This window comes from Neofelis nebulosa, chromosome 8 (genome assembly GCF_028018385.1).
Source record: "Neofelis nebulosa isolate mNeoNeb1 chromosome 8, mNeoNeb1.pri, whole genome shotgun sequence".
Taxonomy (NCBI): domain Eukaryota; kingdom Metazoa; phylum Chordata; class Mammalia; order Carnivora; family Felidae; genus Neofelis; species Neofelis nebulosa.
Genome location: NC_080789.1, coordinates 31,917,871 through 31,933,433, shown reverse-complemented (window position 1 = coordinate 31,933,433; position 15,563 = coordinate 31,917,871). Strand labels below are relative to the sequence as shown.

At 33.5% G+C, this 15,563-nt stretch overlaps 1 protein-coding gene across 7 annotated transcripts in view; it reads right to left on the bottom strand.

Annotated features, from left to right (window-relative positions):
- The window catches only part of CEP290 (centrosomal protein 290), a 92,891-nt gene that overhangs the window by 30,178 nt on the left and 47,150 nt on the right, over window positions 1-15,563 (bottom strand). For all 7 annotated transcript variants that reach the window (XR_009265487.1, XR_009265486.1, XM_058741841.1 and 4 more), the window contains 11 exons: window positions 14,889-15,040; window positions 11,816-11,927; window positions 10,732-11,187; window positions 9,798-9,962; window positions 8,362-8,469; window positions 8,017-8,151; window positions 6,566-6,832; window positions 5,577-5,684; window positions 4,320-4,519; window positions 1,896-2,109; window positions 611-748 (listed from right to left, as the gene is read on the bottom strand). Coding sequence is in view for 5 of the 7 variants with exons in the window: in XM_058741841.1 (XP_058597824.1) it covers window positions 611-748; window positions 1,896-2,109; window positions 4,320-4,519; window positions 5,577-5,684; window positions 6,566-6,832; window positions 8,017-8,151; window positions 8,362-8,469; window positions 9,798-9,962; window positions 10,732-11,187; window positions 11,816-11,927; window positions 14,889-15,040 (2,055 nt within the window). In the remaining 2 variants the exon portion in view is untranslated. The remainder of the gene's footprint in view (window positions 1-610; window positions 749-1,895; window positions 2,110-4,319; window positions 4,520-5,576; window positions 5,685-6,565; window positions 6,833-8,016; window positions 8,152-8,361; window positions 8,470-9,797; window positions 9,963-10,731; window positions 11,188-11,815; window positions 11,928-14,888; window positions 15,041-15,563) is intronic.

The window sequence follows — 15,563 nt, the reverse complement described above, 5'->3', positions numbered from 1 at the left end:
TTATGCAGAATATACTCTATGAAACTTTATGTAAAGAAATTTAAAAACCATTATGAAATACATGTGTTTTGTAAAAATAATCTTAAATCACCAAATCTAATGCTCTATCATGTTTGAAAACAATAAAATACATAGCCAAAAAAATACATATTTAACTTCAAAAAAGCCTTCAGAGTTACACAGCTCTATGGATTAAATGTCAAGGACTATATAATCTCCATAAACTATTTCAGGGAGAAAAAAAGGAAAGCTAATTAACTCATATTATGAACCAGTAAAAAATTAGAAAAATTTGATGAAGCAAAAGAAATAAAACAAGGAAATCTACATACATATCTCATCAACACAGAAACAAAAATTCTAAGTAAAATCTTCGTTAATTCTATTAGGAAGAAGTAGCTAATAATGGTCTATTTTTGCTAATTTCCAAGATGACCGTCAGTGTGAGAACAATGAAGATTCTTATTACTCAAAAATGTATGTTTATCTATCAGTAATTCATTGGAATAAATTCTCTATTCATTATCAAAATTGCTATATATCAAAGTGGATCCTCTTCTAATAGTAATTATAAGGATTTTGTTATATTAATGAATGTGTTGACATTCACCTTTAGCTCTTTAGTATGTCGATCAACCATTTGTTGAACATTGAGGTTTGCCTCTTTCTGAGAAGTTGCAGAAATAATACGTTCTTCAGCTGCTGCTGTCATTTCTGTCCGGAGTTCCAAAAGTGCTCGACTAAGTGCCTGAATATTATAACATATACACTTTTTTAGAATATTTTATATGAACAACGCATAATACAAAAAAATTAACATGCATCACTTTTAACTATTTTCCTAAAATGCCATGTCTTTACGCAAACATAATTCACAAAGAGTCCAACTTTTTCAAATGAAATTTCTATAATAATTGCACTCAATTCTTTTCAAACTGCATGTGAGTTCAAAATCTTGACACTAATTTTGAGAACCAATATTAAATCAAGCCATTTGTGCTATAAAAGCCGTATGTTTTGTTTTCAGTATCCAAGTTTGGTTGTTTATTTATTTATTTTTTAGTGTTTGTTTATTTTTGAGAGCGAGAGAGACAGAGCAGGAGTTGGGGAAAGGCAGAAAGAGAGGGAGACACAGATTCTGAAGCAAGCTCCAGGCTCTGAGCTATTAGCACAAAGCCCAACATGGGGCTTGAACCCACGAACCATGAGATCATGACCTGAGCTGAAGTTGGATGTTTAACTGACTGAGCCACCCAGGTGCCCCCCTTCAATATCCAAGTTTAGATATTTTTCTGAATTACTTAGTACAAGTGAAATTAATGGAATTTATATAGACAAGTAAAATGATAGGATTAGAAGAGACTTGAAATTTGCCAATAAATTTCACAAGCTAGCACAGAAATACAGTGGCACCTTCTAAAACAATTGAGTATCTCAAACCTGAGATAAATTTTAAAAATACCTCAGACAATCCGCTGACCAACTGCTTCTCAAAAATCTATTTCTGTGACTTCCTTCTTTAAACTTTCCTCCTCACTGTCATTATCTCCCTCATATTCCCCAAAATTGTTCAATCATTCAAAATATTATTCAAAATAGCCTCAGTAGCATAAAATCCCAGTTAGAAAAGGAGAGAAAATAATGGGATTAAGACTTCCCCTTATTTCCTACAGATAACCCACAAATCAAACTGATGACAACATACAAAGAAACTGGGCTATATCTGTACTTTAAAACCCCACCAAAAGGCCAATATCCTACTTAATAGCATAAGACAAAGCTCATATTTTTTAGTACAACAGATTTATATATATAATCTTTTACAAGTCTTTTCTAAAAGCAATCTATTACCACATATATTCCCTAAATACTGACAATACTCTGTTGTTACTTACTTTTTGTTGTTTCTCTTTCAAGGCTAACTGGCTCTTTAGCCGTTCTACTAGATTTCTCATTGTAGTTGTTGGAGCTCTTGAATTTGCTTCTTTTTGAGCCTGAAGTTCAGATTTTAAACTCTGTGACTCCTTTTGTGACTGAGCCAGAAGACACCTTAAATCCTCTACTTCTGCTTTCACTTTTTTCACTTCATATGCATGGTTTTCTTGGAGCCTAATATAAGCAAACATATGTATTTAATGGTGAGGTTGCTGCAATTAACACTCTGATGGATAGGAATTTTGTAAAGAGCAAATATTGGGTCCTAAGTATCCCTACAACCTAAGTCTTAATTCAAATCAAAACAAGAACAATTCTTTGTTCCACTTAACCCTTAAACTTAACATAAAATAGACTTTTCCTTGTAGTTATTTACTATTTTTGGCAACAACTGCATCAAGTAATTTTGTACCTCTAGACAATATAAGGAACAAAATAGCACTTTAAATACTATGTCTCCTGCAAGATGTAACAAAAACTGAAGTTACTACAAATAATTATCAAATTATGAAAATATGAGGTCTTACTAAAGTAAACACACAGGTCTATAATTTCTTAAGACACATTAAAATACACATATCCATGTGCACACAGAATAAAAGTACAGTTTTAGTTTAAAATGACAATGGTAAAGTACAAAACAACCACTCAAGGATTTCATGTGGCAAAAATTTATATATATACAAGGTATTTCAAAAGATGATTATTTTCTACACTCAGGAATTAGATTCAAAAGCACAAGCAATTTTATACTCCAAAACGTGACAGAAACTTACCAAAAATAACATCTCATGTAGAAAATTTAATACAATGGGGGAAATGAGATTGAAAAGATACCAAATACTATTGCTGGTTCTCTTTTTCTTTCAGAGAGTAATTTCTTAAAAGTGGTAGCTTCTTAATAAAGCAAAAGTAGTGTTAATATTGTCAGAGACATCTTGGATAAGTAGGTTAAGAATATAAAATTGTAAGACTTTCAGAGCTGGAATGGAATTATAAAGTCAAGTAGTTCAACTTTCTCATTTTTTCAGATGAGAAACTGAGGTCCACAGAGACAGCTGTTAGGTAGAGGCTAGACAAGAGCAGTGGAAGGAACACCCTGAGGCAGAGTCCCAAGTCCTTGAAAGGGAATGACAGAGGCCTGAAATGGAGGCAAGGACCACAATTAAAAGAAAAAAAAAAAAAAAAAAGAACACATTATAAGCCAGAGTTCAACATGGGGGCTTTGTGGCTTCAAGACCCTGGGCCTGATAGATCAAGAGCCACAGGTGCAGAGAACATGCACTCTCCTCTTCCACCTCTGCCCCAGGGTAACCCTTAGACTCACTATAATGCATAGATACCCCTACCTGCCTCTACTCCTCATCATCCCACCTGCCACATGAAGGTTCTGGTGCAAACGTTACAGGGTCAGACTCCCCCTCCCAAACTGTGGGAGGAGTTTCCCAGATGATGGGGCTTCTCCCAGCCCAGAGAAACCCAATACTATCTAATTCCAAAACAACCTAGGGGCTTATTCCACCTCAGGGAACCTACCCACTCTCCTTTCCCACCTTGGAGTGTACTTTTACTTTAATAAACTGCTTTGTGCTTGCTACTTTCCTTCTGGACGTTTTTATTCTGAGCACTGATCCCCACGTAAATCTTCTCACGGGCAATCCAAGGACCTAGGCTGCCATTCGCACAATGCAGACACTCTCTCATTCCTAACATTCTACAATGATTACAAAATACACTATAAACCTACTTTAGATCTAAAATCTATATTCTGATAAACTGATTGAACGTTTAAAATCTCTAATAGAGCAAATGAATGCTGTCACTATGATTAATTAATATATGTGCTGCCGAAGCGAGCACTGTCACTATGATTAATTAAAAAAAAATAATTTTTCATTCAACAAATATTGAACCTCTGTTATGTGCTAGAAACTGTTACAGGTGTGTAAACAAAAGTTCCATATTTATATGTTACTTTACAATTTTCAAATTACTTTCACATACAGAATCATTTGGCCTTCATATAGAAGGAGACAAGGTCATTTCTATTTTATAGATGATTAAATGGATGCTTTAATTAAAGAAGTTAAAAATGAGAGTATAGAACAAGAATCATGAGTTGGCTCTTGGGCCAGATTAACTAGATTCAAATCGTGGCTTTTCTATCTCCTCCTAAGGCATGTTACTGAGCATTCCTGTGGCCTTGTTCCCTATATGAAAAATGGAGAGAATAATCTATGTCATAATAGTCCTGAGAATAAAATGAGATGAGATAATACACATAAAGGTTTTAGACCATGCATGACACAGCAAATGCTTACATTTATCCTCATTCTATCATTATTACCATTTGCCTGTTTTTATAATACATTCCTAAAACTTACCGCAATTTGGTATTTTCAAATTCTTTGATTTTTAATTCAGTGATTTCTTTTTGTCTCTCTAAATCTTGAGATACTTCTTTTAGTTTGGCTAAAAGTGAGGAGAGAGAATCATCTTGTTCTGCTACTGTCTGTTCCATCTCAGCCAGACGAATAAAATGCTTGTTGGTAGGAACTGGAGTAGGGGACTGTTTTATTAAATCCTAGGAAATATGAATAAATTAGCCATGAGCATGTACAACCCAATGCCATACCTATTCCATAATTTTAATTTGGTTCCTCAAATGATTAAAATATGATTTCTAATTTAAATTTAATGATTTACTAGCCTATGAAGACAAGAAATACAGATCTTATTCTTTGTGGTCCCAATATTGAGCAAAGCATCCACATGTAGTGGACGATCAATAAACGTTGACTGAATTCATTAGCTAAGGCTTAAGAATGCTAAGATATGTTCAGCTCAGGTCGTGACTTCACACGTGTGAGTTTGAGCCCTGCATCAGACACACACTGACAGTGCAGAGCCTGCCTGGGATTTGCTGTCTCTCCCTCTTCACCCCTCCCCTACTCATGTTTGTTCTCTCTCGTTCTCTCTCTCTCTCTCTCTCTCTCTCAAAATAAGTAAACTTAAAAAAAAAAAAAAAAAAAGAATGGTAAGATTTCCAGGTTAGGAGATGAAAGTTAGGTCAGTTCACATATATAGAAGACAAAGATCAAAGGAAGCAAGTATTAATTGAATTCAGAACATGAAAAGTAGTTACATATTGGTAAACTTACGGTGAACAGAATTGAAAAGAAAGACTGAAGTCAGATCATGCAAGGCTTTGAGCACATGGCTAATAAATATAAACATGATTTTGTAGGCAGTGGTGAGCTACTAAAGACGTGGATGTAGGGGGAAAAATGATCAGAGCTGTGATTATTCCAACACACGTAGGATGGCTTCTACTCAAAAAAAAAAAAAAAAAAAATCATGAGAGCTAAATTTTCAATTATATGGTCTCAAAAATCAACAAAGAATAGAACAGGGGTGCCTGGGTGGCTCAGTCTGTTAAGCATCTGACTCTTGATTTCAGCTCCAGTCATGATCTCGTGGTTCGTGGGATCAACCCTACATCAGGCTCTGTGCTGACAGTGTGAAGCCTACTTGGGATTCTCTCTCTCCCTCTCTGCCCCTCCGCCTCCACCAAAATAAGTAAAAATTTAAAAAAAGAAAAAAAAAAAAAAAAGGATAGAACAAAGTTCCCAGAATCTTACCCAAGCTGTTTGTTTGAATTTATTGAGTGAACTATCAGCCTGTAGTTCTAATTTACGATGAAGAATATGAAGGTCTTCTTCATGTTTCTTAACAATTTCTCTTTGCTCCTGTTTATAGCAAATCAAAATTGTGTCATAAACTATTAAATAAATTCACATTCTAAAGATCTTAAATATCTTATTACCTTTAATCTTCCAAAATCCCTATGAGATAGGGAAGGAACATTACCTGTATGGCGTACATATAAATATATTTACACCAGTATTTATTCCCCTGGTACATATTCATATTGGCAAATCCAGCCTTAAATCATAATTTATTCTTAATATTAGAATAATATGTATCCATCATCTTTTAACTTGTTTCTAGAAAATTTTTTAGGGGCGCCTGGGTGGCGCAGTCGGTTAAGCGTCCGACTTCAGCCAGGTCACGATCTCGCGGTCCGTGAGTTTGAGCCCCGCGTCGGGCTCTGGGCTGATGGCTCGGAGCCTGGAGCCTGTTTCCGATTCTGTGTCTCCCTCTCTCTCTGACCCTCCCCCGTTCATGCTCTGTCTCTCTCTGTCCCAAAAATAAATAAAAAAAGAAAAAAGAAAAAAAAAAAAAAACGTTGAAAATTTTTTAAATGTTATAGATTTTCCTATCAACATTCTAGCAAATCAGATTTCCACTGACTGCTAACTAGTGTGATAGATTTCATTCTAACTTATTGCCTCAATCTTTACCTATAAACTCCATTGATATTTTTCAAAATCGTAACGGTTTCACCATGACAGCTAGTCCTGGTTTAGTCAGTCATAAGAGAAAAATACACATTTACAAACTGCCAGGTTTACTGACAGAGCTTTAATCCAATCATGTGAAAGTAAAAATTCCTAAATAGAATCACTTGAAAACAAGAAACAAACTACCACTTCAGGGAAGAATAGTATTTGGCATTTGACTAAAAAACATAATAAAGAAAAGAGCAAAGCATAATGTAATAACATACCTCTCTTGCTTTTTCCAGAAGATGTTGGTACTTCTTTAACACTTCTTCCTTTTGGTTTAACCTTGCCTGCATATTTGCAATGGTCTGCTGAGCAATTTTCAGTGTGTGATGTGATTTTGGTTCTACCTCTTTTCTGCCTAGTTCGGCTATAAGCTTTTCACGTTCTGCAGTGGCAGGCAATCGAAGCCTTAGTTCAGTGATGACTTTGTCCCTTGACAGAATATTTTGCTCTGCTAACCGTAAAGCAGATTCTTTTTCTTTTAGCTTCTGCAATGATCAAATCATAATAAAATTATTAAAGTATATATTTTCATTTTAGAATGCTTCATCTGAATTTTGGTCAGATTAATTATAAGCAAAAAAAAAAGGAGTTTCACTTTATTTTTCACATCATACTTATATTAGTGATATACTGATATTAATAAGGTTACATTTCTTATATTTCCATGTGGCAGCACACTTGTCTGCATGCACATTTATTTATAAGATTATAATGTGTTATAAACTTCACTGTTTACTTTATTTAGCTCTTGTAATTTTAGAACGAGAAATATGTGTGGTGGTAGTAGATTTAGAAAGGAAATGTAATAAATCATTTCTTTTAGTTTGGCCCAATAACTATCAGAGCCCCAGAAAAGTAAGCCATAAAAGTCAGCTGAGTATAAAAAAATTGGAACTTTAGTGGCCTAGGTCAATGAATCACCATTATAAAATCTGTAGCTTATTAAAATAAAATAGGAAAAATGTTTACTCTTCTGTAGGATTAAGGCAGATATTTTAAATCAAATAACTCAGTGGCAATTCACATAAGTGACAAATCCTACAATTACTGAAAAAAACTGTTTCAATTGATTAAAAATGTACTATTTACAATTTTTTTTACCATTTACAAAATTTTTATATGTATTTACCATTACTATGTTTAGATGCACACCAAAATGAAAATCATCTTCAGTTTATATTTTCTGTATGATGTAATAAAGAGATTTGATCACATATTAATCAAATTTAAGACCCAGATTAAAGAAATAATTTCTAGCTCTCCTGCAAACCTTTTAACCACCCATAAAAGGAATGAACTGAAACTGATTCAGAGCATACAGCATGCACTTCAAAATAAAACATAAAAATAAACAAGTATGAAAACAATTCTTGATCATATAGAGAAAAGGTAATATATTGCTCATAAAACTACAAGATGCTTTTTGTTTCCTTTCATGTTTACTACTACTCATCAGTGAGTGACAAGTAGTGATGAAATGATTCACATTAACCCTATCTGGTGTTCCTTATAATAATGCTCTTTATTAAGAACATTATACTAGAGTAGAAAAGAAGATTAGAGTTAGCCACAGATTCATGATTCCATGCTTCAGCCCTGTTAAAAAATATTTAGAAAATTCTAGAAACATACCCAATAATACACTAATAAAAATGCAAATTCTTATTACCTCTTCTAGTGATTTACAAGTTGCCCGTGTTTCTAGGATTATTCGAACATTTTCCTTAATTTTTCTTAGAGCAATCTCAAGTTGATTTGGAAGGGGCAAACTAGGGTCTGGCAATGATCCTGTCGCCTCTTCAAACTATTAAGAAATAGCATTTTTGAGAAAAAGCAGTTACATCACTAAGAATAATACTGTTACAACTATAGGACAAAACATGGTTAAACCTCACTTATATTTGAAATAAAAGAAGGCAATATCAATAAAATTTGGTTGGACTTTAAAACCACTTCTGTGGGTTAACACTATAGGCCATGCTATAGAGTAGCAAACAGAGTTAATCATTCATACCTTTTGTGCTGCTTTTAGTATTTCATTTTGCTGATGGTCAAAAATGTCTAGTTGACGTTCTAGCTCAACTTCTCTTTGATCCCAGGCCATCTGCCTTTCTTCATGAAACTATCAGACACACAGACATTGACCAAGCATATGACAAAAAAGTTTACATACATGTTCTTATTTAATCCTTACAACAACCCTTTGGGGTCACTGTATTCTCATTTAATGGAAAAAGGATGCAAACTCAGAGAGATTAAGTAACTTGCCTTAGATCACAGAGATAGAAAATGTGACGTCAGGATTTCAATCTCTCCATGCATGCATCCATCCATCACAATTTAATGACATGAACTATGTGCTAAGCGCTATTCTAGGCAATAAATAAATACGCATGTAACATGTTACAGGATGATGAGTGCTGGAGAAAAATGAACTTAGATAATCCCTAGTTAGGGAATCTTGATGGTAGAATTTACTGTTGTATACTGGGTGGCTAATGAAGGCCTCACTGATGAGGTAAGACATTGGAGCTAAGACCCAGAAGCAATGAAAGCATAAACAATACAAGGATCTGGGCTAAGAACACTTTAAGTGGAGGGAACAACAAATTTTGAGGCAAGCAAGCATGAGCTTAGGGAATTTTGTCTGCCTCTCAAGTATATGTGCTTTATTCTACACCAAGCTGCCTTCTCCTACTCCATCAATGAGAGCCACTAGAGACTCCTAACTGTGAAGAGTCACATAACTAATGTCAAAATAAAAATTAATTACCAAATAAATTTATGTATTATTTCTTTTAAGTTTAAAACTACTATTACAACATAAGTAAATAAATACAAATTTTTGAATGCCTTAGAAAATAAGAAACAGGGGCACCTGGCTGGCTAAGTGGGTTAAGCGTCCAACTCTTGATTTCCATTCAGGTCATGACCTCATGTGAGATCAAACTCTGCGCCAGGCTCTGCGCTGACAGCCCCCTGGAGTCTGCTTGGGATTCTCTCTCTCCCTCTCTCTGCCCCTCCCCCGCTCATGCTTGCTCACTTGCTCTCTCAAAATAAATAAATATTAACAAAAATAAGACAACGAATATGTTATAACAATAATAATGAGAGCTACAATCAATTAAGAGTATAATGCACGGGTGCCTGGGTGGTTCTGTCGGTTAAGCATCTGACACTTGGTTTCGGCTCAGGTCATGATCTCAAGGTTCACAAAATGGAGCCCCATATCAGGCTCTGGGTTAATAGCCCGGAGTCTGCTTGGGATTCTCTCTCTCTCTCTCTCTCTCTCTCTCTCCCCTTCCCCAGCTCGCACACATGCATACCGCACACATTCTCTCTCATAATAAATAAACTTAAAAAAAAAAAGAGAATAATGGAATCACTCATACAATATTCTTATGTTTAGTATCTTAGCAACAAGACCACAAAATAAATATAAAATGAAACCTTGTTTTGCTGCACAATTTCTTCCTCCAGACTGCTGATTGTATGCTCATATTCAGAAATTATATTATTCAAATATTTTATTTCTTCTTTATCCTTGACTAATTCTCTATTTAGTTTAAGCTCTTGAAGACGTAGTTCTTCTATTTTCATATGCCAACTGATTACCTAAACATTTATAAATTACATGTACAAATGTAAACACTGTCCATATATTTCTCCATTGATCCTAATAATTTTCATTGAAATTAATACATATTCTTTGAGATAAAAATTATTCTTGGTTCAGCCACACAGCAAAGTTTACTTAGAATTTTCATAGACTTTTATAAAAATATGTGCCATCTTAACATAAAACATTCTTCAAATTATGTGGGAATGGATAATACTAACACTTTCATTTATTATTTTCATATATGTCATTGAAACATTGGTTTTACTTTCAAAAATGGAAATCCTAAATACTTCTAACCTAGAGATTAAAATTAAGTAGCAAGGTAATTACTTTTCATTTAATGCATACCAAATGAAGGTAAAAACAAAATTATATTAAAAAGTAAATGTGGGCCTACTACCTGTAAATAATTTTAAACAGATAATAATTATGAAGGGTAGAATTCAACTGATAACCACTATAATGTTTATGAATAACTAAAATTAGGATTTAGCTAATATATATAAACTTTTCTAGAATGTTTAAAGTTCTTTGATAGTATACAATCTAAGCATTTCTACCAAAATCACAGTTTAGAAGAGTCTCATTTTATTTTTACAATTAGACATTCAAATAGCCAAGCCTTAACTTACAAAACCTAAATGAATAACGTAATTGGAATTTTTGTCTTATACAAAACATTTTTCAGATAGCTATTTATTAAAAACTTAAAATTACTTTGTAACTCTTTTGGAAATACTGAACCAAAAACCAATGTTTTACCTTTTGGGCTCCCCTGGCATCCTTTAAAGTGCTTATTAACTCTTCCAGCCCCTTTAACTTTAATTCCATTTCCATTGCTTTGTTCTCCATATTTCTATGCTCTTGTTGAGAAGTTTTCATTTCTTGCATTATCTTAAGTTTGTCGTTTTGTAATTGAATCATCGTTTTAGAGAACTTTTCCTGCTGTGCTAAGGGTAAAGCTCCACTAAACTGTCGTCGGAGAGACTGAATTGTTTGGCGCAGATGTTTTGCTCTGTTTCTCCCCTCCAGACGGGCATAATAGAGAGCCTGTTCCTTTTCATCAAGTTTCTGCTCTAAGCGCAAATTACAGGCCTCCATTTTCTGCAGTTTAGATGTAACTGATTCCAACTTGCCAAGCGCAGTAGCCTCACTGATTTGAAGAGAGACGACGTGTTGATGCAACTTGGCAATTAGTGCCTTTTCATCAGACTGTGCCTGATATAAAGAGTATATATTTATAAGTTTCAAGTTTTTCTAATGACACTTTTCATGGATTTAAAACCATGACCCACTACATAAAATTTAAAAAAGTATGCTAGATGAGATCCTATAAAAATCTAGCCTGGCTTTAGATTACCAAAAACTTGTCAAAGAAAAAACCCCAGAATCAAACATACTTAAAATCTAAATCTAGTATCCAACTAAATAACAGTTGGCATATTACTGTTTTGTTGTTTGTTTTTTTTTTAAACTTCCATATGTAAATATCAATGCTGGGACAACACTAATGTTGACAATTTTTTTAATCTTAAAAAATTTATAATGGGAGAATATGTAAAAAGCTACATATTAATACAAGAGAAAAATACAGTTCTGAAAGACTTTCTCCTCAAACCTTAACTTTAATTAGCGACCAGCATAATGTACCTGTAGGTATGTAAATGTTTTTCTGTATCATGAAAGATATTTCAAATTAAAGAGTTTTCTAATCAGGTTACAATGAACAAGTACAGGAGCTTCCATTTGATACAGCCTCTGATTAAAACCATAAAATTATCCAATATCTAATGTGAATTTAGGAAAAAGAAAAAAATCCACTTACAAGAGCCAATACTGTACTTACCTGATAGTCTAACAGTTGCATTCTGACAGATTCTACTTCTTTTTCCCTGGACTGTTGTTGTATATTTAAAATTTCAACTTGTCTTTTGGCAATATCAGAAATCTCTCTCAGTCTAGGAAATGAAAAAATACTTCAGGAACAATTAGGTCCATTTTCTAAGTAAATACTAGTATTTCAGATTTCTAGATTCTTGGAAAAGCCACTAATTTCCAGCATCTCTTCTTGGTGTGACATACTAAAGCAAAATTTCCTAAACCATTTAATGAAATAATTCCATGAGAGTTCTGTCAAAAAAACTCCATTCCCAACATCCCTCCCCGTTGAAAATTCGTAATACATAGTATTGTATGAAATGTTGAAAAGTTCCAAAGTAAAAAATTATCTATCTATACAGCATTTTCCAAATGTATATGGCCATAGGACTAGTCTCCCACACTTTTTTCATAAGACACTTATTACCCTAGTTTCAAACAGCTAGAATAAGGTTTAAGGTAGGTTTATTTGACATAATTGTACAGTTAAGGATACAGAAATTTAAGATTCCTAGGTTCCCTAGGTGGATTAATATATGCTTTAAATTTACAAACTGTCAGAAATGAAAAAAAGAAAGATTATATGCTTACTACAATTACAAAAAATGGGAGAAGCTTGATGGTAAATTATTAAATTTTCTCCAAGACTACTATTATACGATCACACAGGTAAAGCAAAAATTCATTTTACTTTGGGCTAGAATAATTTTAGTGCACTGTGACATATAAATAAGGTTCCCTTATATTGATTATAAATGCTCATTACCAGTTACATAAGTTTTAAAAATTAAAATAAAATGCATAATTGTAAATTAAATTATCTCAAAAGGTGAGGTCTATGAGGTAAGAGGAAGAATACAAAATGGAGTCCTTCATAGTGAAATGGGCTGAAAATGATGGACATTCTCAAAGGACTATCAATACTCCAAAAAAATGGGTATTACTTTATAATACGCTAATCATAAAACCCTTTTTACAAATTATTTTGTGGTTGACAGATCAACTTATGTTACGGCTCCTATTACGTTTCTACTGAAGTAACACAAAATCACCCATGAGAATGAGTACATAGCATCTATCTCACACACAATATTTACTCCTTAGATATATTTTGTGTTCCAAGTGAATAAACTATTTCCACATGTAAAATAAAAATCACAATGTTACTTTAAGGTTATTAAGTGTAATTATACGAGTTAATATATGTTTAATACTTAGCACAGTATATAGTACTCAAAAAATGTAAACTGAATCAAAATCTGAATTTTTCATTTTACAGCAATCTTATGAAACAAGTAGAAGAGATACTAGTGCTCCCTTAAAAAGGAGAAAAAAACAAGTTTATTTCATTATTTTGTTTAAGTTTGTTTATTTTCAGAGAGTGAGAGAGAAATGGGGGGAAGGGGTGAGGGGCAGAGAGAGAGAATCCCAAGCAGGTTCCATGAGGTCAGCACCGAGCTGGATGCAGGGCTCGAACTCACGAACCATGAGATCATGACCTGAGCCGAAACCAAGAGCCAGATGCTTACTGGAATGAGCCACCCAGGCACCCCTTTATTTTTTTTTAATTAAAAATTATCTTATTGCTAAAAAATGCTAACCATCATCTATCTGAGCTTTCAGCTATCCATAATCTTTTTGCTGGTGGAGGGTCTTCCCTAATGACACTGACTGATCAGGGTAGTGGTTGCTTAAATTTGGGGTGGCTATAGCAATTTCTTAATATATTTATTTCATTTACATTTATGTTATGTTGTTTTATTTCAGTATAGTTAAAATACAGTGTTATACTAGTTTCAGGTGTACAATATAGTGATTCAACAATTCCAAACGTCACCCAGGGCTCTTCCTGACAAATTCGTTCCTTAATCCCCATCACCTAATTAACCCATCCCCCTACCCACCTCTCCTCTGATAACCATCAGTTTGTTCCCTATAGTTAAGAGTCTGTTTCTTGGTTTGTGTCTCTTCCTCTTTTTTTCCCCTTTGCTTTGTTTCTTAAATTTCACATATGAGTGAAGTCATATGGTATTTGTCTTTTTCTGACTGATTTATTTCACTTAGCATTGTATTCTCTAGCTCCATCCACGTCGTTGTAAATGGCAAAATTTCATTCTTTTTTATGGCAGAATAATATTCCTTTATATATATACATATACCTACATATACACACCACTTCTTTATCCATTCATCTATCATGGACACTTGGGCTGCTTCCATAATTCGGCTATTGTAAATAATGCTGCTACAAACATGGAGGTGCATGTATCCTTTGAATTAGTGTTTTTGTTTTGGGGGGTAAATACCTAGTAGTATTTAGGGTAGTTCTATTTTTAACTTTTTGAGGAACAACCATACTTTTTTCCAGTGGTTGCACCATTTGCATTCCCAACAAACATTTGCAAGAGGGTTCTTTTTTCTCTACATCCTTGCCAATACTTGTTTTTTATGGTTTGATTTTAGTATTCTGACAAGTGTGAGGTGTTTTTTCATTGCAGTTTTGATTTGCATTTCCCTTGATGCTGAGAGGATCTTTTCATGTGTCCATTGGCCATCTAGATATCTTCTTTAGAGAAATGTCTGTTCATTTCTTCTACCCATTTTTAATCAGATTATTTGTTTTTTTGGGTTGAGTTGTATAATTTCTTTATATATTCTGGATACTATCTTTTTATCAGATATAAGAAACTTAAGTTTAAATAAGTTGAATGACCACCCCACTTCCCTCCAAAAAAATATTAGTATGTGGAAGAACTCGACTGCATAGGGTCTTGATTCCAAATTCAGTGCTTTCTGCAATACTATTCCTGGACTCTGAAAAACATGAATCTTGAAAAGTTATTTCCTCTTCAGTATTATTATTCATGCCTGTTAAAAACTAATCTTGTTAGTACTTAACCTTATTCTTACCAAAAAAACAAAAATAAAAACAACCAGTATCAATTCCACTAAGAATATTACCCCGAACCACTGTAATTAGGTTTCTTAAAAATCAACTAGAGTAGATGCACCTAATGACTAAAAAGTTTGCATGCACTTACTTTGACACTTCAACTTTTAGTTCCATTTCGTTCTTCTCTAATTCTAGAATCCGTTGCCTATCAGCATCACTTACTGTCTTGCTCACACTATCAGCTAGTTCATCTCTTAACATCTGTTCCACCTTCTGTGCTTCCAAATTGATTTTGGTAAGCTAAGAAAAGCAACAAAAATGTTCAGATATATTAGTTTTTGGTGAGATTTTCTTCTCAACTTAGATATTACCACAGTTCTCTTTACTTAACATTAGTCTGGATAATGAATTGAGTGTGAAATATTAAGAATAGATTGAAGAGGGTAAAGAGTCAGGAACAGATTATAAGAACTCAGGTTATATGTCAACCCACCAAAAGTCATTTATATTAGACAACTCATAGTCTAATATTTGAATCTGATTTTTTAACATTTGTTTGAAACGTAGTTATACTCATTATGCTTGACTTCAATTATATCATCTATAAATAAACATAAATGAGTTAATAAAATCTTAACATATACTTAGTGACTCAGTTAAAATAAACAAAATGACAAATATGTTTTGAAAAGTATACTAATTCTCAAGGTAAACATTATAAACGTGCCGCTTCATCATTAATTGTTGAATGTTTGCAAACTGTTTTAATTGCCAACCAATTTAATATTTCTGAGCATATCAAAAAAGTCTAAAACTTACTATT